The following is a 26,532-nucleotide window of genomic DNA, read 5'->3' as shown; positions in this document are numbered from 1 at the left end:
TCCTCATTTTGCCAATGCATTTTAGTGCTACTTTTAATATTCTTTGCCTTATTTGCCAATGCATTTTATTCATTGCGAAGATGCCTCATTTTCTATTGCTAATGCTATTGGTAAGCCCTTGCAAGTGGACCATTCTAGTCCTACTTTTAATAGGCCCTCAATTGTTAGAGTTTGGATTAAGTATGATGTTTCATGGCCGTTACTGCCCAGGCTTTGGATTGGTGAGGGTGATGATGGATTTTGGCAGGCTATCATTTTTTAACGTATTCCTTCATATTATACTTTGTGTAAGTATCTTAGGCACTTCGCTGATGACTGTTTAGTTACCAATCCTGGGCTCCAAAAGCCCTAGAAGCCAGCTGGTGAGGTGCACGATAATGTTGTTGGCGATAAAGGTATGATGCCTATGTTTCATGCTAATATACAACCTCATGTGTGTGTTATGCAATCTGTGAGTACAACAGACAACATCTTATAGGGGCCTATTCCAATCCAAGGTCAATCTGAGAAAGTTTGGCCGTTATGGACTAGTGGTAGGGAAGGTGTTTCTTTGGGTGCTTGGTCACCTGTTCCTATTGTTCAGGGTCCTGCAAATGATAGGTCTAGTTCAGATATGAAAGTTTGGGATGATAATAGTTTAAGGGACTCTACTGCTTTGAGAGATGCTGATGGATCCGTTGGGGATGTTAATCCCCTTTCTCCTGTCTTGGATGATCCGGGTGTTCAGTGGGCATCCATCAGTTTTACTTTCTTTCGATCTATGGTGGATGATATTCGTACTTTGGCTGTGGATTTTAATTCTCTTTCTACAGATATCCTTTTTCAATCAGATAAGGAGTTTAGTCTGATGGGGATCTTGTGGCTAATGATTACTTTGTATCTGAGCCTAAGGGTACTAGGGGGTGTGAACTTGACCCCGACTTTAGTGTTGTTGGCCCATATGCCTATGGTTCTAGGAAGGGTTTCAAATTAGTCACTAGCAGGAAGTATTGGCTCTCTAAGCATTTGCATTAGCTTGTTCTCTTTAGGTTCCTATTTGTTTTTATGTGCCCTTTCCATTTAAAGACGAAGAGAAAAGATTGAACCAGATTCATGAACGTAAAAGATCAACTCCTTTACCACCCAAATTTTATAAAGTAGAATTTATGGAGAATAGAATATAATGTAGAATTTGGGGTGCCTTAGAATTTTTTAAGCATGCCTTTATATATTACTTTTATTTTATGGGGAACTAAGGACTAGGCTATTCTTTTAGAGAAAGCTTGAGCCCATGCGCGACCTAATTTAGCTCAACAACATTGAGCCCGAGCTCAAGGTTTGAAGATTGGGCCAAAGCTCAATTGGAATGGACTAGGCTGAAGCCTTTTATTTATTTATTTATTTTTTGTGCTGTTCGCTCTTACAAATCCTTTTTTTTCGGTAACACCTATTTCAATTCTAAAATTAACCTTCCACTTTCTTTCTCAGAAAACTAATGCGTATATATATAGAAATTCTCAAGTATGAGTGCCCTCATTTTTTATTTATTAATGCGGAGATACTATTAAATCATGTGGTTTAATGGAGTCAGTGTTAAATTTACTATAAAACCTCATTATTTAATACCGTGCATGCACTGACTTATTAAACAACATAGCTTAATAGTCTGTTCGCATGAAAGAATGACTCTATATATGTTGATAAAACTAAATATATTTTATAGATAACAAAATTACAAAACATTTTTTATCAAATAATTTATTTTTGGTAAAGCTAAAATAATAAAATGTGTCTAACATGTTTTTAGATTTTAGGTTTTGTCATTTGATTAATTTAAAATTTTAAAAAATTGTAGAAAACTGATTTGTATTATTGACTTATTGGACTACTATTGTTGGGTTGGCATTGGGTAGTGGGATTTAAAAAAAAAAACTTTTTTTTATTGGAAATTTCAACACCCCTCTAAAATCTTTTTAACATTCCTTTTGAATTTTACTTTTTTTAATTATCTCAAATTTTATTTATAAAATAAGCAATCATCTTGCTGCAGAACTTCACTCTATAAAAAGTATTTCTTAGAAACTTTTATTTATAAAATACATACAGCTCCTAAAATATTAAAGTACTTTATTCTTGTTACGTAGATTTTAATTTTATAGCTCTAAAATCTTTTAACTTTCTAAAATAGATAATTAAAAATTGAACTATAATATAAATTATCAATAGGATGGGTGTAAAAATATTTTTAAATAAAAGTGCTTAATTGAATTTTTATTCAAAATAATAAATAAATTATTTAATTTTTGGTTATTTGGGTTATTTAATTAAACATGGGTATTTATTAGGAATCTAGAGGGGTGTCAAAAGCTTAGGTGGCATTTGTTTATTTATTTTATTTTTTGAAATCTCAATAGAAATGAATTTATCTGAATTCTGAATAGAGTTAACTGTTTAAATATGAATGACATATATTTTTTTAATATCTAATAAGTTAATGCTTTTAACTTAAAAATTCCAGAAATCAGTATTTTTATATTTATGCCCTTACACATTTAAAATATTGAATGAATAATAAATATCTCAGCGAACTTAAATAAGATAGTATTTCATCATAACATAAATAATTTTCAAGTGAATATAACCCTTTTGATATTCTAAATTAGATCATGTTAATCAATTTTATTATAGTTTGTGATCTATTCTATGAAAAAGATTCAAAAAAATGTAAAGATAAATAATGCTAATTTAAAGAATATAAAAAGATAAAAATAAAAATAATTTGGTACAACATTATCACAAGTTATGGAGATGAGTAATAATGCTAATTAGTAAGTTTTATTTAGGTAGGGATGAAAATAAATTAATTAAATAAAAAGATATTTTAGATAATATCTTTTAATGATATCATTCATACTTTTGAGATTAAGTAAAAAGCTAAAAAAATAGCCTAATAATTTAATGACTAAAAATTCTCATGAACTTGAAAAATATAAACAGATTTAATGACTTAGGGCTAGTTTGGGATTGCAATGGCTCGTGAAATAAGTTATTTCTATTGTGTGAATGAAATAAAATGTTGATTAAAAAAGTAACTCGATGTTTGGTAATTGTATTGTTGCGGTTACTATGAGTTTAAAAAGCACAGTATATGTATTTGGTAAATTTTATTACAAAAGTCATGTTTTATTATATAATAAGTAAAATAAATATAAGCTTAAACTATTATTATGTTACAATATTAAGGTTATAATAAAAATTTTAAAGAGATGTGGTGATTTATTTAATAAGCTGTTTATAAAAAGTAATCTTTTACCTATAAAAAATAATCTTTTGCCTACTTTTAAAAACTTCTTAAAATTAAAAAAATTATAAAATAAGTAATTTTAAAAAAAAATTACAAAATACCATTTTTATCAAAACTTATAAAATAAACTGGTTATTACATTTCAACCGTAACCCCAAAAACATTTCAACTCTAATCTTAATTGGAGTCTTAAATTAAAATTAACTCAATTAAATTATTAAGGTAGAAAAAAAAATTCTTTTTTTCTTTTTTCAAGAAAAAAATAACCAGGTCATCGAGATCTACCGGGGATTGAGTTTACAAACTTTCCGAATTATTAATCGGGATGAAATTTTGTTCTTAGTTCTGTCTGATTTCAGATCGGGAGTAATACATGCGTACAGCATAGTGTTCGGATTAGTTCCAATTCCCGTTTCCTGACTGTTGTTCTACGGTGAATGGTTGTGATCACGTGATTTAGGAGACCTTTGACCTTCCTTAACAGACAATCAATCATGTAAGCGCTATTGCATAGCATTCCATGTACCGTCATGCACCTAATCCTTTTTAATCCTGACGGATGCATTGTAGTGCAGTTGCTTTCTTGGGGGCGTGAGGAACACATTCTAGCCACACTGCTGCCTTGTTGTTTTCCATCTCGAAAGCAAAGTCATTTGTGAAAAACGCTGAGGAGAAATTGGGGCTCAATCAAGATGCAAGAGAAGTTATTCAACAAAGCCACATGAAAGATTGGATTAAATTCAAAATATTACGATTCAGTTCCTTAAAATAATTTAAATACAAGAACTAATATTTCTCTAAAATTGCAGTGAATTACAAATTATTTGTGAAACTAAGTTAAGTTCTATGGAATTTCAATGGAATGATTTTCAAATATCTTTATTTAGTTGATTATCTAAATTCGAATAAAAAGAATAAATTTTAAATAGATTTATTTAATTAAAAAAATCAAAAGTAATAAACAAAAAATTTAATTTAAATTTTACCGACCTTTTTTATTTTTTTAAAAATAAGAAGATATCAAATTAGATTAAAGTTTTCAATTTACTTACGTTTGTACTTCTGAAAATATCTTTATAAACAATCAATTCATTTCCCATTACATTATTGAATCAGTTAGAAAATCATTCCCTTTGCTTTCATTTCACTTTTCAGATAAAAAGGTACGGCGGTTATGGCGTAATCGCAAATCGGAGTCCGCCTCAATAAATCGGGCCATTTTCTCGGGTCAAGTATGCCGCAATAAAATAGCAACGTTTCCAACTCATTGCCTCTGACAACCAAACGCGCAGTGTCGCGCACGTAACGATAACAAAATTCATTAACAACAGTTGCCACTTCCCATCATTTGACTGACATCACTCCGCAGCTACTGCCAGCAACAACCACACGGACAGATACCACCGAGTGAAAGAACAAAAATAACAAACAAATTTTCCTCTCCTTTGTTCGTTCTCGACAAAACAAAACAAGACGAAGACGAAAACGCTGCGTTTTGATAGACAAAATTTTAGCAATGAGGATATTCCTCACGCTGCTCGTCATTGTTTCTTTTCTGCTCTGCTTCGCGTCGACCGAGTCCGTCACCGAGTTGGACTCCGAGATCAATGCCACGGCCACGGCCACCGCCACTACAACCGAGTTGAACAATACAGGATCCAAGGAAGATAGCTTCGCCGATATGATTGGCATTGGCCTCGAACAACTATAATCTTTGACCGGACAGCATTTGAGTTGATTAGATTTTAATTTTTTTCCAATCAGGACAATGTCTTTATTATATCCAATCCAAAGTCAAAGTATCCCGTGCTATAACTGGATTTGAGGTTAGATTATTGCCTCTTCTGTTTAAATTCAATCCAAAGTCAAAGTACCTGCTTGTTGCCGATTCCAATGTCCTCTAAATGCTGTAGTCGCAGGTTGATATCTGATCTGGTTGTTGTTATCGACTTATCGTTTCTGCAACTTGTGGTGGCATTGCCTTCGCTTGTGCCGGGCAACCAGTGAGACCAATATTTCTCCTTTATTTTTGTTCATATAAACTACACTCTTGTTGGTTTATAAAGTTTTTTGGGGATATATGTTGTAGATCCATAGGATTTGGAGTCTCAGAGAGAATTTGGTTTGGGCAACTTTTATACGTTGCTCCTTAAGGAGAATATTTCAATTTTTCACATTTTTGCAGGTTATTACTAGATATTTGCTAGCAGGATCTGTCATTGGCCCTGGGGGTTTCAGCTTTGTCAGCAAGATGGTGCAGGTATGCTACTTTTGCATATATGCTGGCCCAGTTCTCTTCCCCCCTTCCTATTTTTAGTTGATTTAGTTAAAAGTTGTGGGGAAGGTTTAATGCATTCATACAATTCTCTCATAGCTCGGTTTGGTCAGAATAACTCTAGAACTTTTGTGTTATATTTTTTTTTCCGTATGCTCGCTGTTCATTAACAATTTTCTTGTGTATGAGATATGCCCATGTCAGAAGAAATGATAAGCATTTAATCCCTTAGAAGCCCATTATTAACCGCTGATCTGCAAATCATTACGACAATTGACCAAATAAAACTGGTCCTTTCTGACATTATACTTAATGAAACGAAAAGAAAGTATGATCCAGCTGGAACATACAGGTTTTATATTATTTTCCACCTTGATAAAGTTCCATATTAGAATAAGTTTGTTTCACTCTTCATTTTGTACATTTCAAATATCCTTGCTTCTAATTTGCATATCGCTTCCATATTCTGATGGTTATTTTCATTCAGGTTGAAACAGTAGCTCAATTTGGTGTGATTTTCCTTCTCTTTGCATTGGGCCTTGAATTTTCTATGGCAAAGGTTTGCTTGTCTTCTTTTTAACATTCATCCTTTCAATTTATTTCCTGTTCAGTTGTCATGAAAGTTTCAGTTCATGATTATAGCTTCGGGTTGTTCCAGCAATTGCCATTGTAGGAGGCCTTCTTCAGATTTTTCTATTTATGTGTTTGGGTGGAATAATAGCATCAGTAAGATTTATTATCGTGAAAATGATTAGGTTCAGTGGTAATAAATCCAATCACCTTTAGTTCGTGTGATATCTCTGAAGATATCCCTTGAATTTGGCATTTTACACTATTTACAACCATTACAAATATTAAAGCTATAGCTTAAACAAAATATGTTATTCTGCTGTTGATATTTTCAGTGGATTTTTGTGTTGTCACTGAAGAACATAGATGATTTTTTGAAGTTGAAGATCTGTCCAGAAGCTTTATCGTAACATTCAAAAGTGGCCTTTTAAGAGTTTACAATCCTCCGCTATTGCTCTGGTGAAAATTAGGCTGCCATTAGCAAATAACAGATGGGGTTGTTGCATCTTTCCCAAAATGAAGCCTATGAATAAGTCTTTGGTGTTCTGCCTACACAAAGAGTTTGGAAAAAGCTTATGTACACAGTATGAAAAGGCAAGGAGATAGAGTATAGCCCTATCTAAGTCCTCTTTGAGGTTGAATCAATCCCATATAAGAACAGAAAAAGAAACAATGGTAATACAATTCATAATTAAGTCCATCTATTTGCTAGAGAAACTAGCTTTAATATTGTGGGCTTCGAAAAACTCCACTCTACTCTATTGTAAGCCTTTCTAATATCTAATTTTAGTGCCATCAATCCATGTTTCTTTCCTTTACTATATCTAACTTTATGCAAACATTTATAACCAATAATGATATTATCACTAATCAGTCTCTTCGGGATGGATGCACTTTGAGTTGAGGAAATAACTTGGTGAAGGATATGTTTTAGCCTATTTGCAATTATTTTGGCTACAATCTTGTAAATGACATTACACATACTTATTGGTCTAAATCTGTCACCTTCTGTGGTCTATGAATTTTTGGGATCAATACAATGTGTGTGTGATTAAGTGGAGCAAATGTACCTCTATCATTCAGGATATAGAGGCAAGTAGAGGTGACATCAAACGTTACTGAGTCCTAGTGCTTTTAAAAAGAAAAAAATGCTATTGGCAGTCTATCAGGTCCACGGACTTTGGTTGGGCACATTTCAGAAAGGGATGTCCATAATTCTTCTTCTATGAAAGGCAGATCCAATTGGTCATTCATATCTGAATTCATCTTTGATACCAAGCTCGCAAGTTTTGTCTCAATTTGCACATCTATTTAGCTAGATGCTCTAAAAAGATTTGTAAAGCATTCACAAAACTCTCTATCAATCTCCTCTCTATCTTCAACTCAACATCCTGCTGGTCCATGACTCTCCAAATTCGATTCTTCCTCTTCTTTGAAAAAGCTTTTAAGTGGAAAAACTTTGTATTCTCATTCCCTTCCTTTAGCCAGTCAACTCGAGATCTTTGCTTCTAATATACTTCCTCATCAATTAGTGCTCTTTCAATCTATCCTCGATGCATCTGATCTCATCAATTCTTCGTACTGTTAAAAACTGTACTTTATTTCTAAGGGCTTGTTCTTCAAATGTTTCAACTTTTCTTTTATGCCATTGAGGCCTTTCTTACTCTATATCTGCAATTGAGCCGTGAAAGTGCTAGTTGTCTTTTTAAAGATTTTAACATGATTTCATCCACTCTAATTGCCACATTTCATTCATTCCTTTTTCACCATACCCCTACAATCTTCATAACGGATTCATATTCCCTCACAATGAATTCTTCGGCAAGATCTCTTTTTATACCTCACACTTTTCTTTTTTCGCTCATGCATTTCTAAAATAATAGGGCTATGGTCAGAGCACCATGTATTCAAATTAGAAACTGTTAGCTCATAAGGTCATTCTCTTAATCCTTACTCCCAAAGAATCTACATGTCTTTCTTCAACAAAATGAGGTCTAAATCTTCTATTGGACCAAGTGAAAGGATAAAGTTTACATCTTAAATCCACCAAATTACAGTCATTTATAGCCTTTTTAAATTCAGCCACCATACTCGAGTTTATGTCTTTGCCACCTAATTTTTCATTCAAGTTCAAAGTTTCATTGAAGTCAACAAATCGCATCCATGGGAGAAAGAGAGAGAGAGACTTGCAAGCCTCTTTAACCTTCTTAACAATGTTCAAATGTGTCTTTTTTGTTTAATTTGTGGATGGCCATAAATTCTGGTGCATTTCAAATTCTTGTCATTCCCCATGAATCACAGCATCTATATGATGATTACTGTGAGAAGTGATATTCACACCCACTTTATTGTTTCATAACCTTATCAATCCACCTCCCATACCACTCCTACTAATATTAAAGCGATTATCAAACCCTAGGTTTTTTCTCATATTTGTCATCTGCACAGCTTCATCTTCATTTCACATACAAAAAGAACCTAAGGCGTGTGTTCTTGAAGAATACCTTTTAAAGTTAAGAACATCTAGGTATTCCCCAAACCCCGAATGTTCTAACTTATGATTTTCATGGCTGTCGATAGGGGCTAGATGCCAACCTCTGCTAATATCTCTTTCATCACTGACTCTGTCAACTCTACAACCTCCATAACTATTATATCCCAGCTTAGTTTGAACTTTACTGAGGGAGAATTACATAATATCATATTTTGGGTACTCTCACTCAGGCTTGCCATCTTTGTTTTCTTGCTTTTTGGAATTGTCATTTTTGTATCATAACTAGCCTGCTTAGAAGAACTCGGCACCACTTTGGTGTTTTTTTTTTTTTTTTGTTTAAGTTTCGAGCTTGGGTTTTCCATTAGCTTTTTAGGCTACATTAGACATAACTCATTATCTACCGCATCTTCATCAGAACCCATTTGCACTGTAGAGAATATTTTGGGCTCGTAAACTTTTTGGCTCACCTAATAATTTTTACTCACATTCTTTCCCTCCAAATTTTCACTTTCATTTGTGATTCCAACTTTTTGACACAAGCTTTCAAATGCCTCCTCATTTCTATCTACATAGTGCTCCTTTTTGCTATAAACGTTATATCCTCTCGATTCTTTCCCTTGGATCATTAATGTTTCCTCAACTTCCTCCTTCATGTGACTGAAATCAATTTCTGGGCTTCGTGCTTCTTCTTGGTATTGGGTTGACCCTAACCTATTTTCACCACTTGCGTTTAGTTTTTGTAGATGGCAGATGCATGAGCTTTCTGAATTTGCACTTCTTTCGTTTATCTTTGTTGTTCCCTATATTCGCTTTCCTTTCTCTTCTAAAATTTCATACGATCAGCCAGTGGAACTGCTTTAAACCAAACCCTATACGCCAACTCTTCTTTTGGTTGTCCTTTATACTTAGCGCACTTTTGTATTGATGCCCGATATAACCATAACAAAATCAATAATTTAGCAGCTTTTCATAAACCACCCCAGTTGGAATTTCTTTCTCATCTTCTTGTTCAATTCTTAAGATCTTCTTCAAATGTTGTGTAATGTCTATTGAGATTCTGAATCGCATGTATTCGCCAAAGCAATCACCTTTTGCATCCGTAGCTACATTTTTTTTTTACTTTTCCTCTCTTTGATCCAATTTCACAGATTGAGCTTATACCCACACACATCAAAGGCACATTATGCGGTTGTACCTAAAATGAGACATGTGAAAATGGTTGCTCTCTAATGTTGTCTATACCACTTGGGTCTTGGAGTACAATAAGAGTTCGATCAAAATACCAAGGTCCTCTAGTTAACTCTCTTTGCTTGTCTTCTTCTAAAGAAAACATGAACATGAAATTTTGTTATAGAGTTGTTCTAATACACTCGTGACTAATGCCTCTAGCAATAAAATTTTTTCCCACTAAGCAGCCTGCAGCGATATTAGCTCCTTTTTCCTTCATACTACCCTAAAAAATAACTTTGTCTTCTTTCTCTTCTTCTAGAGTTATAGCATTGCACTTTCTTATTAATTCATCTGTTTCAATGGCATTTGAATACGAACTATCAGTGTAATTAAGGCATGAATAAAGCACTTACCAACCCCACCACTCTCCTTTGTTTTAAGTCTCCATCTTTGTCTTTCAACTCTCTTTCATCTTTTCCTTTGATACTTACACCTACCATTTAAGCCCAACCTAAAGAAAAAAATCTTTAAAAAGAAAATGAAAATGAAAAGAAGGAATAAAAAGAACAAGAGAGTTAATGCTCAACTAGTGAGCATCACTCCGGATCATAAAAATCCAATTTAGCTTCCATTCAGAGTTCTCCCATTAAGAGAGAAAACACTATTAAAGAAGAAAAAAAGGCTAATGTATGGCTGTCTTTAAATGTAGAAGCCCTTTATAACTGCCTTCCGTTGAATTTTAGCACAAAAATGTGCTTTCAACATTACTCTTTTATTTTTAAACATATCACTAACATTAGGTCTAACTTCAGAAAATTTAACCTTAATTGAGCCCTTGTATTTCTAAACAGTGTATTCTTCATTACCCAGAGCAAATTGCCCTTGAAAAAAAAACCAATGGTTTTTTTGTTTTAATGTTTACAAACAATTTTTTTAACCTTTGTAAATTACTTATTATTAAGGGTAAATAAAGCCTTAGTAAACATCACGTTAGTAGTGCTAGTGTTTGTTGTCATGTACCCTGTTCAATCCCGGTTAACTTTAGAGCCTTTGGGATGGACGTGAGAGATGGATAGCGAAGAGATCGATATGTTGAATGGACGGTGGGATGGAGAGCATATTATGGAGAGGGGCCAAGACAAGTCTCTTAAAATTAAATAAGCGATATATTCAGCTTCTAGTCTACTTTTTAATATATTTTAATTCAAATGTTAGAACTTTTTGTTTTGCCATGCGATGCGATACATCTAGCAGTTAGGAATTAAAGTCTGCACATAAATTTATATCGGAGAATTTATATTTTTCTTTCTTTAATTTAGTAAGAAATTTCTTATTAGCAGTGTATGGAATATATCGGAAAAATACTTATTTAATTCTTATATTTTAAGTTAAATAGTCGTTTAATTCTTATATTTTAAAAAATATCTTAAGACATTCTTGTAATGAATTATATTACACTCCAACCTTTATTTTTTCTTTACTTTTACGTTAATGTTCTTGGGGATATTGATGAAAATAAAAAAAATGTTAATTTATCAAATCTGCCTTAAAAGTAAAATAAAAATTAGTGTAAATTTTTTTATTATTAGTTTTCTTTTATGATTAGTTTTGTAAATTAATTTTTTTAAATAATTCATTAGTAACATAGTTGTAAGGATACTAAACATTGCTTAAAGTTTACTGATGTTAATTTATTTATAAATAATTATTAGTAAGATTGTTGTAAGGACATGAAAAATACTAGTTCATTTAAATTGATATTTATTGATTAATTTACTAGTAAATAATTAATTCTTTCAATAGATAAATTAAATAATGTCAAGAATATTGTATCAAAGATATTATTGTAAAAGCAAAAAAAAAAAAAAAGTAAGAACATGAGTGTAGCATATTTTAGAGTGTATTTTTCAAAACATAAGAATCAAACAAATACTTAAACCAAAATATAGGAATTAAATGAACATCAATCCGGACTATAAACATACATAGACACATCTGATTCATACATTTTTATAATTGCAGAAGAAAAGAGAAAAGCCCGTAGATTACTAAATGTGACGACTGAAGCATGCCTTAACTACAAAATTTTATTTATTCAAACAGGAAACTAGCTAGATCAACATGTACATGACATGCATGCAAGCTGTGAAACGAAAGCAGAACAAGCTATCTAAAATTTTCTCCTCCACCTGGCTCTGGCTCCTACTATGTGCTCACTGCTCACTACTGGCCGTCGTCAATATTCACCTCATCATTTCCACTGCGTTGGCGATCTGCCATACTTTCAACATCAGTTACGCAACCAAAAACAGCACCAACAAGAATCGCTCCGCCAAGCAAAACTTTCCAAACTTTTCTCCCGAAGCTCAATCTCTCGAAACTAACAACGAGGAAGCCATCCTTCATGAAATGCGTAAACTTAGTACTTACCCTTTTCGGCAACTTGGAACGCGTAATCAAATCCATACTGTCACGCTCAGTTATTAGGAGCTCCTTCTTGCGTACAATCCTGACCTGCACATCACCAATCTTCTTTCCCTGAAGATGAATCCTGAACTCTGGACCTTTCCACACACCACCTGCTTCGTCTTTACCGCCACCACCTCCACCTGCTTTTTCATTATTTTCAGCCATTAATTAACTATCTCTGACGTTTGAAATTCAACTCTTGAACAGGACAGCCTGTGTGAGTGTGAATGTGAGGTTGAGTTTGATCAATAGAAGCGGCCTGGCCCAGCCTGATCACTTAAAGACGAGTTGGTGTAGGGGGAATGGTGTAATCGTAGTTGTTTATGTCACCGCAAATCAATGCCTTTCCTTAGGTGCTTGACTGCTTGGTCATTTTTTAAACTTTTTTTTTCCAGAGTAGTTAGTTATTTTGACTTTTTTTTTTTTTGGCTGTGGAATTTCGAATTTATTACTTGTTTTTCGTGACCTATCCACCAACACGTTCTTTTCACTGGTTTATTTATTTATTTTTTCGCAAGACCAATCATTTCACTCAATCAAGCACCATGTTGCATATTTTAAGAGAGGGCTCATACGGTGCGAGAGGCCAATTATATTTTTACACGCGCGTAACATCACATCACACACTAGACAAAAATCCTTCTTTCTTTATACTTAATATAAAAGCCGGACGATAAAATTTAAGCGTCCAGCTATGTTTGATTATAAATATATGTATAAATAAAGACTTGTGACATTTCGACACTTTTTTTTGCAAATAAAGCGCTTGTTACGGGTCGAGTTCATCTCAGGTTTGTTTTTATGCAATTATATGCATACATCCAAAATGTATATTATATTTATGGAGGGAGTAAGAGAGAGATAAGTTTGATCAATAATTTTAGAACTTTGTTAAAACACAAGATTTTAATTTGGATCATTGGATTTGAATCTAATGACTTATTATTTTTTATTTTAAAATTTACACATAGTGTTATTATAAGCATATTTTAATGACTCTAATTAGGATTTCATACTTTAATTAAAATGTGAGATTTTTAATGGAAACTAACTCATATATAGAGAGAGACGGTCCTTCTCTAATGAGGACATTTTCACATTGTTAAAATGAGGATGTCACCAAATTAAAAAAATATAGATTTCAACATATTAAAAATTGTGTTTTTTTTTCTCTTAATAGTATTCTCACTTTATTAAAATGAAAATGTCCTCATTAGAATATAATTTCATACACACTTGTCATACATGTTCAAGGAATATAATTTCATACACAAACATTTATCCATTGAATTAAAATTTATCTACCGGTTAATATTAAAGTTGTCATATAATTTTATAATATTAAAAAATAATTAATTAACATGGATCCCACAATATTAAATTTCCTCTCTTTCTCTCTGTGTGTGTCTCTTTCTCTTGCCACTTCAAAACCTGTTTCAACTCCATAAACCTTCTACTACATAATTTTCTTATATGTTATAAACATTCATTTTAATTAGAATTAAAAAAACAACCATTTTAATTAAAATCATCCATTTTCACACTACTTTTGATAAGATTTTAACATTCCAAACAGTGGGCTACTGTATGATAGGACTTGGAAAATGCATGGTGAGCTCGACTTTACAATTGTTAGTGATCAATTAATCTCCCAATTAAGTTTACTATGTTCTTTGTATCAGATTCGACGAGAGGCTTTAGACATACTTTATTCGCAAGCTTTACCTGTTATATAATATTGTTAAGAATTTTACGTATTGCTATCTGATTTTATTTATAATCTTAATTTTGTCTCTCCTTCTCTCTACCAGTACCAGGACTTAAACCATGGTGACTAATTATATTAAATGGCTTAAACAACAATGATCAATTAAGCCAAGGGGCGACCTAGGGCTTATTCATAGTCTTGGTTATTTAAAATAAATAAATAAATACAATAAAATAAAATAACTCAATTATATTCATAAGCTTGAGTTTGAGAGTGCTAGAGAAATAAGCGTGAAAGAGAAGAGAAAAAAATTGGAACTAAGGAAGAGAAAAAAGAGGAGTGAAACGTGAGTGAACTAGAGAGAGAGTTAATAAGAAAGAGAAAATGAATTAATGAAAGATAATTAAATTATATGTAATCTTCATGATTCATTGAGTCTCAATCTAAATTATCTAATGGCTAAAAAAAATTGTGTTTAAAGTTGTGTCCTTTGAATTTGTCCCATATATATATATATATATATAGAGAGAGAGAGAGAGAGAGAGAGAGAGAGAGAGAGTCATTCACAAATGAGGACATTTGTACTTTGTTGAAATGAGGATGCCACTAAAATATTAAAAAATACAAATTTGAATATTTTGGAGATTGTACTTTTGTCTGTTAATGGTACTCTCACTTTGTTAACCTTTTCTAACAAAGATATTCTCATTTTATATTAAAGTAAGAATGTCTCTAATATATTTAGAGATGATATTTTCTTATCCGCTAATATATCAAAATCCCTATAGATATATATTCTTTCTCTAATGAGAGCATCCTCATTTTGTTAAAGGAAGAATGCATCGTAAATTACCAAAAAAAAACATATTTCAATATATTAAAGACTGTGTTTTTTTGTCTGTAATGACATCCTCATTAGAAAATTACTAGATAATATACAAAATTATTGTATTGTAAATTGTATTGTATTGTATTGTATTGTATTGTATTATATTGCATTCTCTGACACTTCAGTTTTATTAAAATATTCAAATAAGTGAAAGACCATTGGGTTTGTTGAGTTACGACTACAATTTAAAGCAAAATGAATAGGTTTGCGATTTGGTGACCGTGAGGAGAAGTACTTGATCAACAGCACAGTCAATGCCCATAGAAATTCTAGAACATACATAATACAACCAATTAATGCATGTATGACATGTATCACTTTTGTATGGTGATTTTTTTAAAAAATAAATGCACACATGTAATAATATTATTAGCTTGTTGTATGAATGACATGGTACCTCTATCGTATGGTTGTTGGTTTTAAGCATTTTTTATTTCAAAATAAATATTCTATAAATTAAAGTGAGTGGACTTATAGTGAGACTATAATTGGTCGGATGTAACATAATTTTATTTTAGAACTATGTTAACGTGGTGCAATCAACACATGAAAGTTTTTCTCTATTAAACACAGTTATCTAATTAACTCCATTAATTAGATAAACGGTAAAAGTTTATTGAGTCCTTGTATTTTTAAAAATACCTCGAAACATCCCTTCCGTTAAAGTATTAATACCTCTATCATTACTTTTTATTTCTTTTGGCTTATTTTTATAATATTACCCTTTTATAATAATTTTTTTGTTTGGACATTAATAAAAAGAAAATAATTAAATTACCAACTTAACCATAAAAATGAAAATTAAAAAATTTATATTAATTTTTAATTGTCAAAAATTGTATGAAAACTACAAAGTGTGCAAATGGTGCTTGTAAAAAAATTAATATAAATTTTATTTTATTTTTAGGGTTAAATTGGTAATTTAATTATTTTCTTTTTATTAATGTCTAAACAAAAAAATTATTATAAAAGGATAATATTGTAAAAGTAAGCCAAAAGAAATAAAAAGTAACAATAAGGGTATCAATACTTTAACGGCAGGGATGTTTCAAGGCATTTTAAAAAATATAGAGACTAAATGGACACTAATATTAAAATACAGGGACTAAATAAACTTTTACCCTTAGATAAAGTTAGGTCTTGTGTTTCTAGACCTTAAGGCTTAACATGGTCAAGTTTGAGATTGCTACTACTTGTAAAATAATTTTCTTGTGTTGTACTCATGAAACAATAATAAATTGAAAAACAAAGTGTAATGTATTTGATGTATTTTACTATTAAAATTTTATTTTATTGTATAATGCTCAAAATACTTATTAGTTTAGTTAACCAGATGCATCATTTTCATTTTTCAAATGCAAATTTGCATAAAGTGGAACAAAAGATTAATAATGGAGTAATTGAAAAAAAAATAGATGAAAAAAGAATAATACTAGTAATCTATATGTGATTTATTTAGTATATTAGGAATACATTTTTTTGGGAGCATTCTCTTAACTTCAAATTTTGACTTCCAAAAAGAACTTAATTTTTCATATATTAGGTCACTCAATCTTGAAATAGAAATGTTATTTTTTTATTTTAAAATCTTACCATTGGATTGAATAAATTCAATGGATGAAAAATTAATTCACCTTTTTAAATTAAATTTTGAAGTTAAGGGAACCTCACTTGTAGGTACCAAAATCACCAAGTCAATAAGCAAATGCCACGTGTCACATACTACCAAGAATTAATCTAGGCTTTCTTTCTCCAAACTCACTTCAAAACAGTAGTATAGTTAGTATAAGATGCGCATGACGTGCACAAGCTTCTGCTCGAACACCAAAGAAAAATACATAAAGAAGCACCGCCAATAAAAGTATCACGTGCTTTGTTAAGAGAAGCACATGAGGACCAAAGTTAATCCAAAATAACATGACTAAGGAATAGAGCAATAACTTTAGAAAATGTTCTAACTTTGGAGAAAAGGGAATGAATAGCAGAAAAAGGAAGGTTATGTCCACAAATTAATGAAGGACACGTGACGAGCCAATTAGAGCAATAAATCTATCTCAAGATCTGTACCTAGAAACTATTGATTAAAGTTTAGCTCTAGTAATACTAAAGTCACCATTCTTATTAAATTCTCTCTCTTTGCTTGTCTTTCTTGCATGTATCATATATCTACACACCCTTATTTAAGTGTTGGAGTGTCCTTGTAGGTATACCTAAGTATATCTAATGATGCACAAACATATAAAGTTAATTGATAGTAAACGTTAGGTTTCTAAATAATGAATGTTTTATTAGAGAAAGTCTAAATGAATAAAATTAAGGTTTTAGATCTCCGTTTATATTAACCTCAAATATTACAAATTTACTAATATAGGCATATCTGAAATATTACTTTACAATAAAATTCTCTTAGTTTAAATATGCAAAACAAAACAAACAACACCTAAATTCGATATCTAAAAAAAAAGATAAAAATCTTTAAAGTAATAGGAAAAATAAAAAAATAACTTAAAACTAAAAAATAACTGAAAAAGAAGTGGAATTGTCAGCTTGTCCAAAAGGCAGAATGAGGCACTAAATTTGGTTCATCTCGTTACAAGTTTCAAAATAATATATTATACACAAAAAACGAACACATGTAAACTAAATTATGATTTTCAAAAATACCTACTTATTTCACGCAACCATTCTACATCAAAATTCCTTGTCAAACCAAAATAGCCAACAAGCATTAGTTCTCCCTGAAAAGGAGGTGATCCAGCCGCACCTTTCAGTACGGCTACCTTGTTACGACTTTACTCCAGTCATTAGCCCTACACCTTTCCACTTCAAGACAAAGAAAAAAGAATGAACTAGATTCATGGAAGTAAAAACTCCTTTACGACCCACATTTTATGAGGTAGAATATATGGAAAATAGAACATAACGTAGAATTTATGTTGCCCTTAGAATTCTTTAAGGGTGCATTTAAATATTACTTTTATTCCATGAGGAATCAAGAACTGGGCTTTTCTTTTAGTTAAAGTTTGAGACTGTGCCCTCCACAACATTGAGCTTAAGCTCAAGGGTCTAAAAATTGGTCCAAAGCCCAACTAGAATGGACCAGACTTACAAATAAAGTTGGACAATTTTGGCAGCCTGTGGTCACCCTCATAAAACCCCTTTTAAATTAAAATTTAAAATATAATTACAAATTATCAAATAGGATGGGTATAAAAATATTTTTTAAAAATATTTTATTTAAGTGTTTAATTAAATTTTTATTCAAAACAATAATTAAATTATATAAGTTTTAGTTATTTAGGTAATTTAAATTAAAATTGGTTTTTGTTAGGAATTTAGAGGGGTGTCAAAATGCTTAGGTGGCATTTTAAAAAAAAAAATCTAAATAGACCTAAATTAGTATGGATAGAGCTAAATATATGAATTTGAATGGCATTTTTTTAATATATGATAATAAATATTAAGTTGTTTTTCTTAACATAAAAATTCTAAAATTCAGTATTTTATATTTGTACCCTTACAAAATTTAAATGTTGAATAAATAATAAATATTTCAATGAACATAAATAAGATAGCATTTTATCATAACATAAATCATTCAAGTGAATATAACCCTTTTGATATTGTAAATTAGATATGTTAATGAATTTTATTGCGGTTTGTGACATATTCTATGGAAAATATTCAAAAGATAGATAAAAGTAAACAAATATAAAAAAGAGTAAAGTAATAAAATCTACTCCAATATCATCACAAGCGATGGAGATAAAAATAATGCTAATGAGTAAGTTTTATTTAGAGGGATGAAAATAAATTAAATTACATAGAAATACTTTGGAGAATATTTTTTAGTGATATCATTCGTACTTTTTAAAATAAGTAAAAAGCTAAAAAAAATTAGTTTAATAATTTAATGATTGAAAAATGAAGTTAAAAAAATAAACATATTTAATAACTTAGGGTTAGTTTGGAATTACAATGGTTGATGAAGTAAATTACTTTTATTGTATGAATGAAATAAATTGTTGATTAAAAAAGTAGTTCGGTGTTTACTTTACCATTTTTGTAGTTGCTATAAGTTTAAAAATTAGAGTTTATGTGTTTGATAAATCTTATTATCGAAAATGTTATTTTATTATATAATAACCAAAATAGACATAAATTTAAATCGCCTTTCATTTGTATATTAGGTCTTATGAAAAATTAAGACGTAATTGCTATTTTGTTAAAATATTAAGATTATAATAAAAATTTTAAAAAGGTATAATAACTTATTTAATAAACAGCTTATAATAAGAAATCCCTATTTACTTTTAAAAACTTTTGTCAAAATGAAAAAAAAAACTTATTAAATTACTATAATATTTCAACCATAAAGCTAAACAGAGCCTTAATTAAAATAAAATTAATTGTCAATCTGAATTTGAAAATAAGAAATTAAAAAATTAATTTAGATTTTAATTATTTTTTATTTTTAAAAAATAAGTAAATATCAAATTAGATTAAAGCTTCGATTACTTTATTTGTACTTTTAAAATATCTTTGTAAATAATCAATTCATTACCCATTACAATATTGAATCAGTTAGAAAGAGTACGGCGGTTATGGTGTAATCGCAAATCGGAATCCGCCTTAATAGATCGGGCCATTCTCGGGTCAAGTAGGCTGCAATAAAAATAGCAACGTTGCCAACCCACTGCCTCCAACAACCACACGCGCACTGTCACGCGCGTAATGAGGACAAATTTCATTACCAACAGTTACCACCATCTGACTGACATCACTCCGCAGCTACTGCCTGCAACAACCACACGGACATACACCACCGAGTGAAAGAACAAAAACAACAAACAAATTTTCCTCTCGTTCGTTCGTTCTCGACAAAACGAAACGAGACGAAGACGAAAACGCTGCGTTTTGATAAACAAAATTTCGGCAATGAGGATATTCCTCACACTATTCGTCATTTTTTCTCTTCTTCTCTGCTTCGCGTCCACCGAGTCTGTCACCGAGTTGGACTCCGAGATCAATGCCACAGCCATAGCCACGGCCACCGCCATTACAACCGAGTTGAACAATACAGGATCCAAGGAAGATAGCTTTGACAACATGATTGATCGTGCTCTCGAAAAGGAGTTCAATGAGAGTGACCAAAACGAAGGTCCATACTAGATCTGGATTTGCGGTTGTTCAGCTAGGGTTTCTAGATCTCGTTTCAGTTTATTTGATCCACATTTATGCATTGTATCTGAACTTGTCATTTAAAAGAAAAAAAACATCTGTTATCTTTGATTTCATAAAGCACATGAAGTGAAATTTAGTGATGAATTAGGGGAAAAAAATGAACAAGTGGAATATGCAAGGTATATTAAGTTTACTGTCCGTGTTTTCCTATAGCGGCCGTTGTTCCTGGTAGCTTTAATAATAGTGTTGTTGGATAGCAGGTTGGTTACCGTATTCTTTAAATCTGTATGCCTTTAATTACTTTTCAAAATAGTGGATGAAAATTGTGTATGTAATGTTGCTTTTGTTGGAGAAAAATTAGTTTTTTAAATTTTTTATAAAAATTTTTAGGATTGCTTTCATATAATATATAATAATTTGTAATATAGAAATCGTACCTTAAAATTTCGATTTGACTTTTTCCGCTGAGGTGATTTAGCCTCCCAGATCACGATCTGTCACCACCACTCCTGTCAGATCACGATCCGCCACCAAATAATCTTCCAGGCTATGACTCAAGTTTGATCTGCACTTGACGTGTGAGTGTCTTTATCACCATTAAAGCAACTAACACGATCAAATTTTTCTCTCAACAATAGAGAGAATTTTTTTTTCTGATCTGTATAAAGTGGCTGCCATTTTTTTCTTTAGAGAAAATAAGTTATTTTATATCTCGATTTAGTGGAAACCTTAGGCTCCATTTTTTTTCTATTATTTAATTCTATTAAATCAAGTTTGATTTAATTTAAAAATAATAAAGCAAAAGTAACGTTACTTCTTTCTTGTCATAAGGGTCCTAAGGGCCCACCTTGTAAAATAACACAAGGCCCCTTAGACACAAGTACATTATATGGAGCCTCCCACTAAATAATATATTTAGGATTTTAATCAAAAAATTAGTTATCTTGTTTATTAATCCAGTAGTGGCGTAGTCAATTAAATGAGCTAACTCGGGGATCATTTAGGAACATACAATAGTGGATATAATAATTAGGCATGTAATTAAACTAACCCAATTATTTAATTCTAAATTTACTCCACTAAAAGATTGGAACTGACCTCCATAATTGTATGCTCGAATAACAATTCGTCTCAAGCCACATAGATTTCTTTATTGATAATCATGTGTACCGCATCGTTAATTAAATCAATATTTTAACTATCCAATCGATTTAATTACATCATATTCCTTGATACTTACTGGTTTTCTCTAATGATCATTTTCAATATACTAAATATGTTGACACACTCTGGCCAAAGAATTCTATGATCAAGTGCCGAAAACATATCAAGAGATGTGTTGTACAAATTCTATATTGTTAATCTATAACTCCAATACTCATAATTTCTCTTACCAAGATACCGAGTAATCTTGACCACAATTGTGTGTCGTGCCCATTGGTAACTCAAATGGAATAACAATTACAATCATGAAATCATAACTAACTCAAGATTAAGATTACAGTAAAATCAATGCCTATGGATTTAATAAGTCTGTCAGTCATTTCAAGGTTAATTAAATCTTATATGTGATCCAACTCAATGTAGTCAAATTACATCAGTAAATTCATAAATGATTAAGACAAATTATTCAATGAATTTACTACAGTCTAAACATAAATAGAGCGTCCAACTTTATTTATCAACTGCGAACTTAATTTATTCAATCATAAGATAACTTGTATTTATGTTTTCTATGAATCTATATAATGATCACATAAATACATATAATATGATTAAGCAGATCTTATTCAATATATTTATGCAATTGAAAAATATCTCAAATATTTTATTAATCAGAAAATAAATTAATATACTTTAAAAGAGCACATAATTCCAACAATCTCCCACTAGCTCTTAAAACATATTTGGCATATTGCACATGCTCTAGGGCTCTAAGTGCAGGTTATAAAGGTTTCCTACTAATGACCATTGTAATAAGATCTGCCATATAGCATCTAATGTCATTTGGGATACTGTCATATAGCCTTTTTACACTATTCCCTAATAAGAAGATACTTCCTCTCAATATGTTTTTATTTCTTGTGGTTCATTAGTTCCTTAAATTGAGCTACTGCACCACCATTATCATAAAATAGTTTAAAGGTGCAGTTACAATAGGTACCACCTCAAGATCTTATAGGAACTTACAGAGCCATACAACTTCTTTTGCAGCTTCAGATGCACCATATATTCAGCTTCAGTTGTGGAGTCTGTGATACATGATTGTTTCACACTCCTCCAACTAATAGCTCTACTTCCTAATGTAAACACATAGCCAGAAGTTGATTTTCTAGAATCTTTATCTAACATAAAGTCAGAATCAGTATAACCCACTGGAATAAGTTCATAACCAGAATACACAAACATATAATTTTTAGTTCTTTTCAGATACTTTATAATATGCTTGACTGCAGTCTAGTGTTCAGGTCCAAGATTAGATTGATATTTGCTAACCATCCATACCGCAAAATAGACGTCTGGCCTAGTGCAAAGCATGGCATACATGAGACTTCCCACAGCTTCTGCATAAAAAACTTGTCTCATTTTCTCTCTCTTCAAATGTTTTAGGTGATTGATCCTCAGATAATACAATTCCATGTCTGAATGGTAATAAACCAGTCTTAGAATTTTTCATGCTAAATCTAGCCAATATCTTGTCGATATAGACTGCTTGAGACAAGGCTAAAGTTTTATTCTTCTGGTCTCGTAGTAATTTGATACCAAGAATATATCTTGCCTCTCCCAGGTCTTTTATATCAAATTGTTTTGCTAACCAACTCTTTATTCTAGTCAATACTCCTATATCATTTCCAATTAGGAAGACTACATATTTTTCTTGAATTTTCTTGTACACACATGGTTCATCAATGTTCTGAATGAATCCAAATGATTTAATCGCTTGATCAAATTTGATGTTCCATGACCGAGATGCTTGCTTCAATCCATAAATGGATCTCTGCAACTTACATACCATGTGTTCTTGACCTTTTTGTATGAATGCATCTGGTTGCTGCATGTAGATGTCTTCTTCAAGACGCCCATTAAGAAAGGCAGTCTTGACATCTATTTGCCAATTTTTATAATCTAGCGCTGCAGCAATGGAGAGTGGAATCCTGATGGATTTAAGCATAGTAATCGGAAAAAAGGTTTCCTTATAATCGATTCCCTATTTCTGAGTAAACCATTTGGCTACTAATCTTGCTTTAGATGTTTCCATCCTTCCGTCTACTCTTCTTTTTCTCTTGTAGATTCACTTGTACCTTATAGGTTTTACCCCACTTGGTGCCTCTACAAGTTCCCAGACTTTATTTGAATACATAGATTTCATTTATTGATTCATGACATTTTTCTAAAATTCAACATCTATGTCTATTAGAGCTTCGTTGTAGCTCATGGGATCTTGTACATGTTCATCTGAGATCGCCGTATAGGTTTCTCCCAATAACATGTATCTCACCGGTAACCTAGTTACACTCCCACTACGACGAGATTCTAAAAGTTACTGCTGTTCAGGGATAATCCTGTGTTGATCAGCTGGTTATTATTGTTCTTTCTGTTCAATAATAAGTGTTGAAAGCTGAGCATCAACCTGATTTCCTTTTTATTTCTCTAGTTTTACCTTACTCTTAGGTAATAAGTCATTAAATAGTCAAATAAAGTAAAGAATATGTCTATAAATATATTCCTATCTTGAGGACTATAATTCAGAATTTTCTTTGTTCATTTAAGATACTTAAACATGCAAGCTTCTGAACACGAATTCATCTTCTCTACCTCTGATTCTAGTACAAATACTAGTAAACTCCAAATATGAATGTGTCTCAAACCATGTTTGTGACTTTTTCATAATTTCTTGGAGTAATAGACACTGATGTAGATGAAACTAAGTTCAATAAACTTTGCAATTTTGAATACTAGTATCTGGAATAAAAAAGGTAAATGATAAACCAGTTAGTATATATCTTGTCTTATCCAAAAGATTCTTGTTTCTCCATTTAATTACACTATTGTATCGTAGTGTTCTTTATATGTGGGAGTTTATCCCGTTTGACAACTAAATAGAGCTTGAATTCTCCATAGAGATATTCTTTGTTTCGATCATATCGAAGTTCTTTTATATTCCTGTATATTTGCTTTTGTCTTATCCAAGTATTCTTTTGAATTTCAAAAGCAATGGAATCATGACGCATTTAGACAACTATAAATAAATTGAATATTCATTAACAAGATTGATAGAATACTCATAACCTCTTATAACATGTAAACTGATTAGTCTATATACATTTGTATGCGCTAATTCATCCAATACAATGTTATGCTTTTAGTTCAAAAAGAGTATTCTCGTCATACTACTTTTCTAAATAAGATTTATAGAGTTTTAATGATCAATCTTAATAGGCCAACAAGCCTATCATTAATCATTTTTTTTAAATCTTATTACAGTTTATATGACTTAAGCATAAATATCAGAGATGACATTGGTTAGAAGAAACATTTCTTTTCTTAGATAAATGCATATACTCTTTATCATTATATCTTGTGTTGAATAGATCAATAGACTTATATGATATAAATTGTCTTTATAAAGAACCAAAATAAGTAATAAACAGAGTATCAAAAAATAACAGTGTACTTTTAATTATTAAAACAAGTCACCGAAATTAAATTCCTCTAATATTTGGAATAATAAAGACAAATATCAAATCTAAAGTCTTGTAAAATTGATCTAGCCTTTCAATTTATATAAACTAGCATGTCCTCAATTGCTGTTTGAAGCTTTTTTCACTTAATCTCTTAGTTTCCTGAAAACCAAATAAATAAATTACAAATAAGATTAGTTATCTCAGAATTTATTATTGCATGAATCAATAGATATCTGAACTAATTAGAAATCTTAAAAATTTCCTATACTTGATTTTAATAATCTTAGGACAATCTTTCTTCCAGTGACCCTTCTGTCTACATTTGTAACACTTGCCTTTTGGCTTGCCACTTCTTTTAGTGGATAGTTTGTCGATCCCAACTCTTTCTTGCTTCTTCCTATCTTTCGACTTAAGCTTGAAGGGAATCTTTTTTTAGGAAGTTTTCTACTATGATAAAATTCTTCTATAGCATGTAGTTCGTGCATTAACTCAATTAAGGTCATATCTTTATTGTTTAAGATATAGCTGACCTTAAATTCTTTGAATGTATCAGGCAAAGATTCAATCACCATGTTAATCTCTGTTTTATCATTGATTTGAACACCATGAATCTCTACTTCATTTAAACAGCTCATCATTTTGAGGACATGAACACGAACTCTTGTGCCCTCTTCCATCTTAGTATCCGTAATACATTTTAATGCTGATTCTCTGGCAAAATGAGTATTTTGCCCAAACATCTTATGAAGACTAGCCATTATTTCAGTGGTTGTTTCTATGCTTCGATGTTTCTTATGCAGTTCCACAGAAATCGAAGCCAATATATAGTGCTTAGCCATTTTGTTAGCTTCGCACTATTTCTCATAAAACTTCCTCTGATTCCTATAATCGTATAACATTGGCTTTGGAGGGCATGGCTGAGTCAACACATATTTGCAGCCTTTAGTAGTGAGAATATTAAATAGATTGCGTTTCTAATCTAAATAATTTTCGTCAGTTGAGTTCATTTTTAACAAGGATAATTAATAATGGGTTGATGGAAGACATTTTCTGAAAAAACAAAATAGATATGCATAAATACTTTGAAACAATATTCACAATAAATGATAAAATGTAAAAAATCATAAATGCATTTTAATTTATTGTAACGATAATCTAGTACCGCTTTGACAAGCTATCCGTTGAGGAAATCATATCTACACTTACTAGACCCAATTATCCATTGAATTATTTACTTTCATGTAGAGACATGAAAAATAATTATTGTTATTCCTTTGAGCCTAAATTTGTTAACAAAGCTTCGTTGCGAAGGTTAATAACAAATTTTAGTTGAGTGTATAATCATTGTTTCAATCTACGTATTTTTCATATCAATAGTCACCGTTGGGGTGAACAATTGATTGAAAAATATTTCAATTTTATCTTTGAAGAAGTTCATCAAATAAAATATCTAATATATATACCCTCCATAGGGAGCATCACCGTAACATGAAGTCGAGGTATATATATAATTTTATTATTGAACTAACAATGGAGTCCGTGGGAAAAATTATCTTGAATTTTCCCTCTCCCACTCAATATTTTAAAATTGGTTTTTCCTTTTTAAAACATACATATTGTTAATTGCATGCTTCCTATAATATTATCTAGATGATATCCAATATTATTAAACATACACAAATTACAAACGATATAATGAGATTCATAATATATGAATGACATATATCATTATGGATAGAGTGGCACTACATATTCTATATGACATGTTATCATGGCATGTTATCATCCAAAACATAACATAGAGA

The 26,532-nt window shown here is 31.1% G+C and overlaps 1 protein-coding gene and 1 long non-coding RNA gene across 2 annotated transcripts in view; both read left to right on the top strand.

Moving 5' to 3' along the window:
- Positions 1 to 4,784: 4,784 nt before the first annotated feature.
- The window catches only part of LOC102624979 (K(+) efflux antiporter 4), a 101,021-nt gene continuing 79,273 nt past the window's right edge, over positions 4,785 to 26,532 (top strand). Inside the window, exon 1 of the mRNA XM_052438173.1 lies at positions 4,785 to 4,963. Coding sequence (XP_052294133.1) covers positions 4,800 to 4,963 — 164 coding nt within the window. The 5' untranslated portion in view covers positions 4,785 to 4,799. The remainder of the gene's footprint in view (positions 4,964 to 26,532) is intronic.
- Positions 4,971 to 6,962, top strand: LOC107176635 (uncharacterized). Its single transcript, XR_008053398.1, has 4 exons — positions 4,971 to 5,109; positions 5,197 to 5,543; positions 6,046 to 6,117; positions 6,464 to 6,962. It is a non-coding gene; the product is annotated as an uncharacterized LOC107176635 (long non-coding RNA).

Source organism: Citrus sinensis, chromosome 1 (assembly GCF_022201045.2).
Source record: "Citrus sinensis cultivar Valencia sweet orange chromosome 1, DVS_A1.0, whole genome shotgun sequence".
In the NCBI taxonomy this organism is placed as follows: domain Eukaryota; kingdom Viridiplantae; phylum Streptophyta; class Magnoliopsida; order Sapindales; family Rutaceae; genus Citrus; species Citrus sinensis.
The sequence above is the reverse complement of the archived record's forward strand: the minus strand, read 5'-3'. Positions and strand labels throughout refer to the sequence as shown.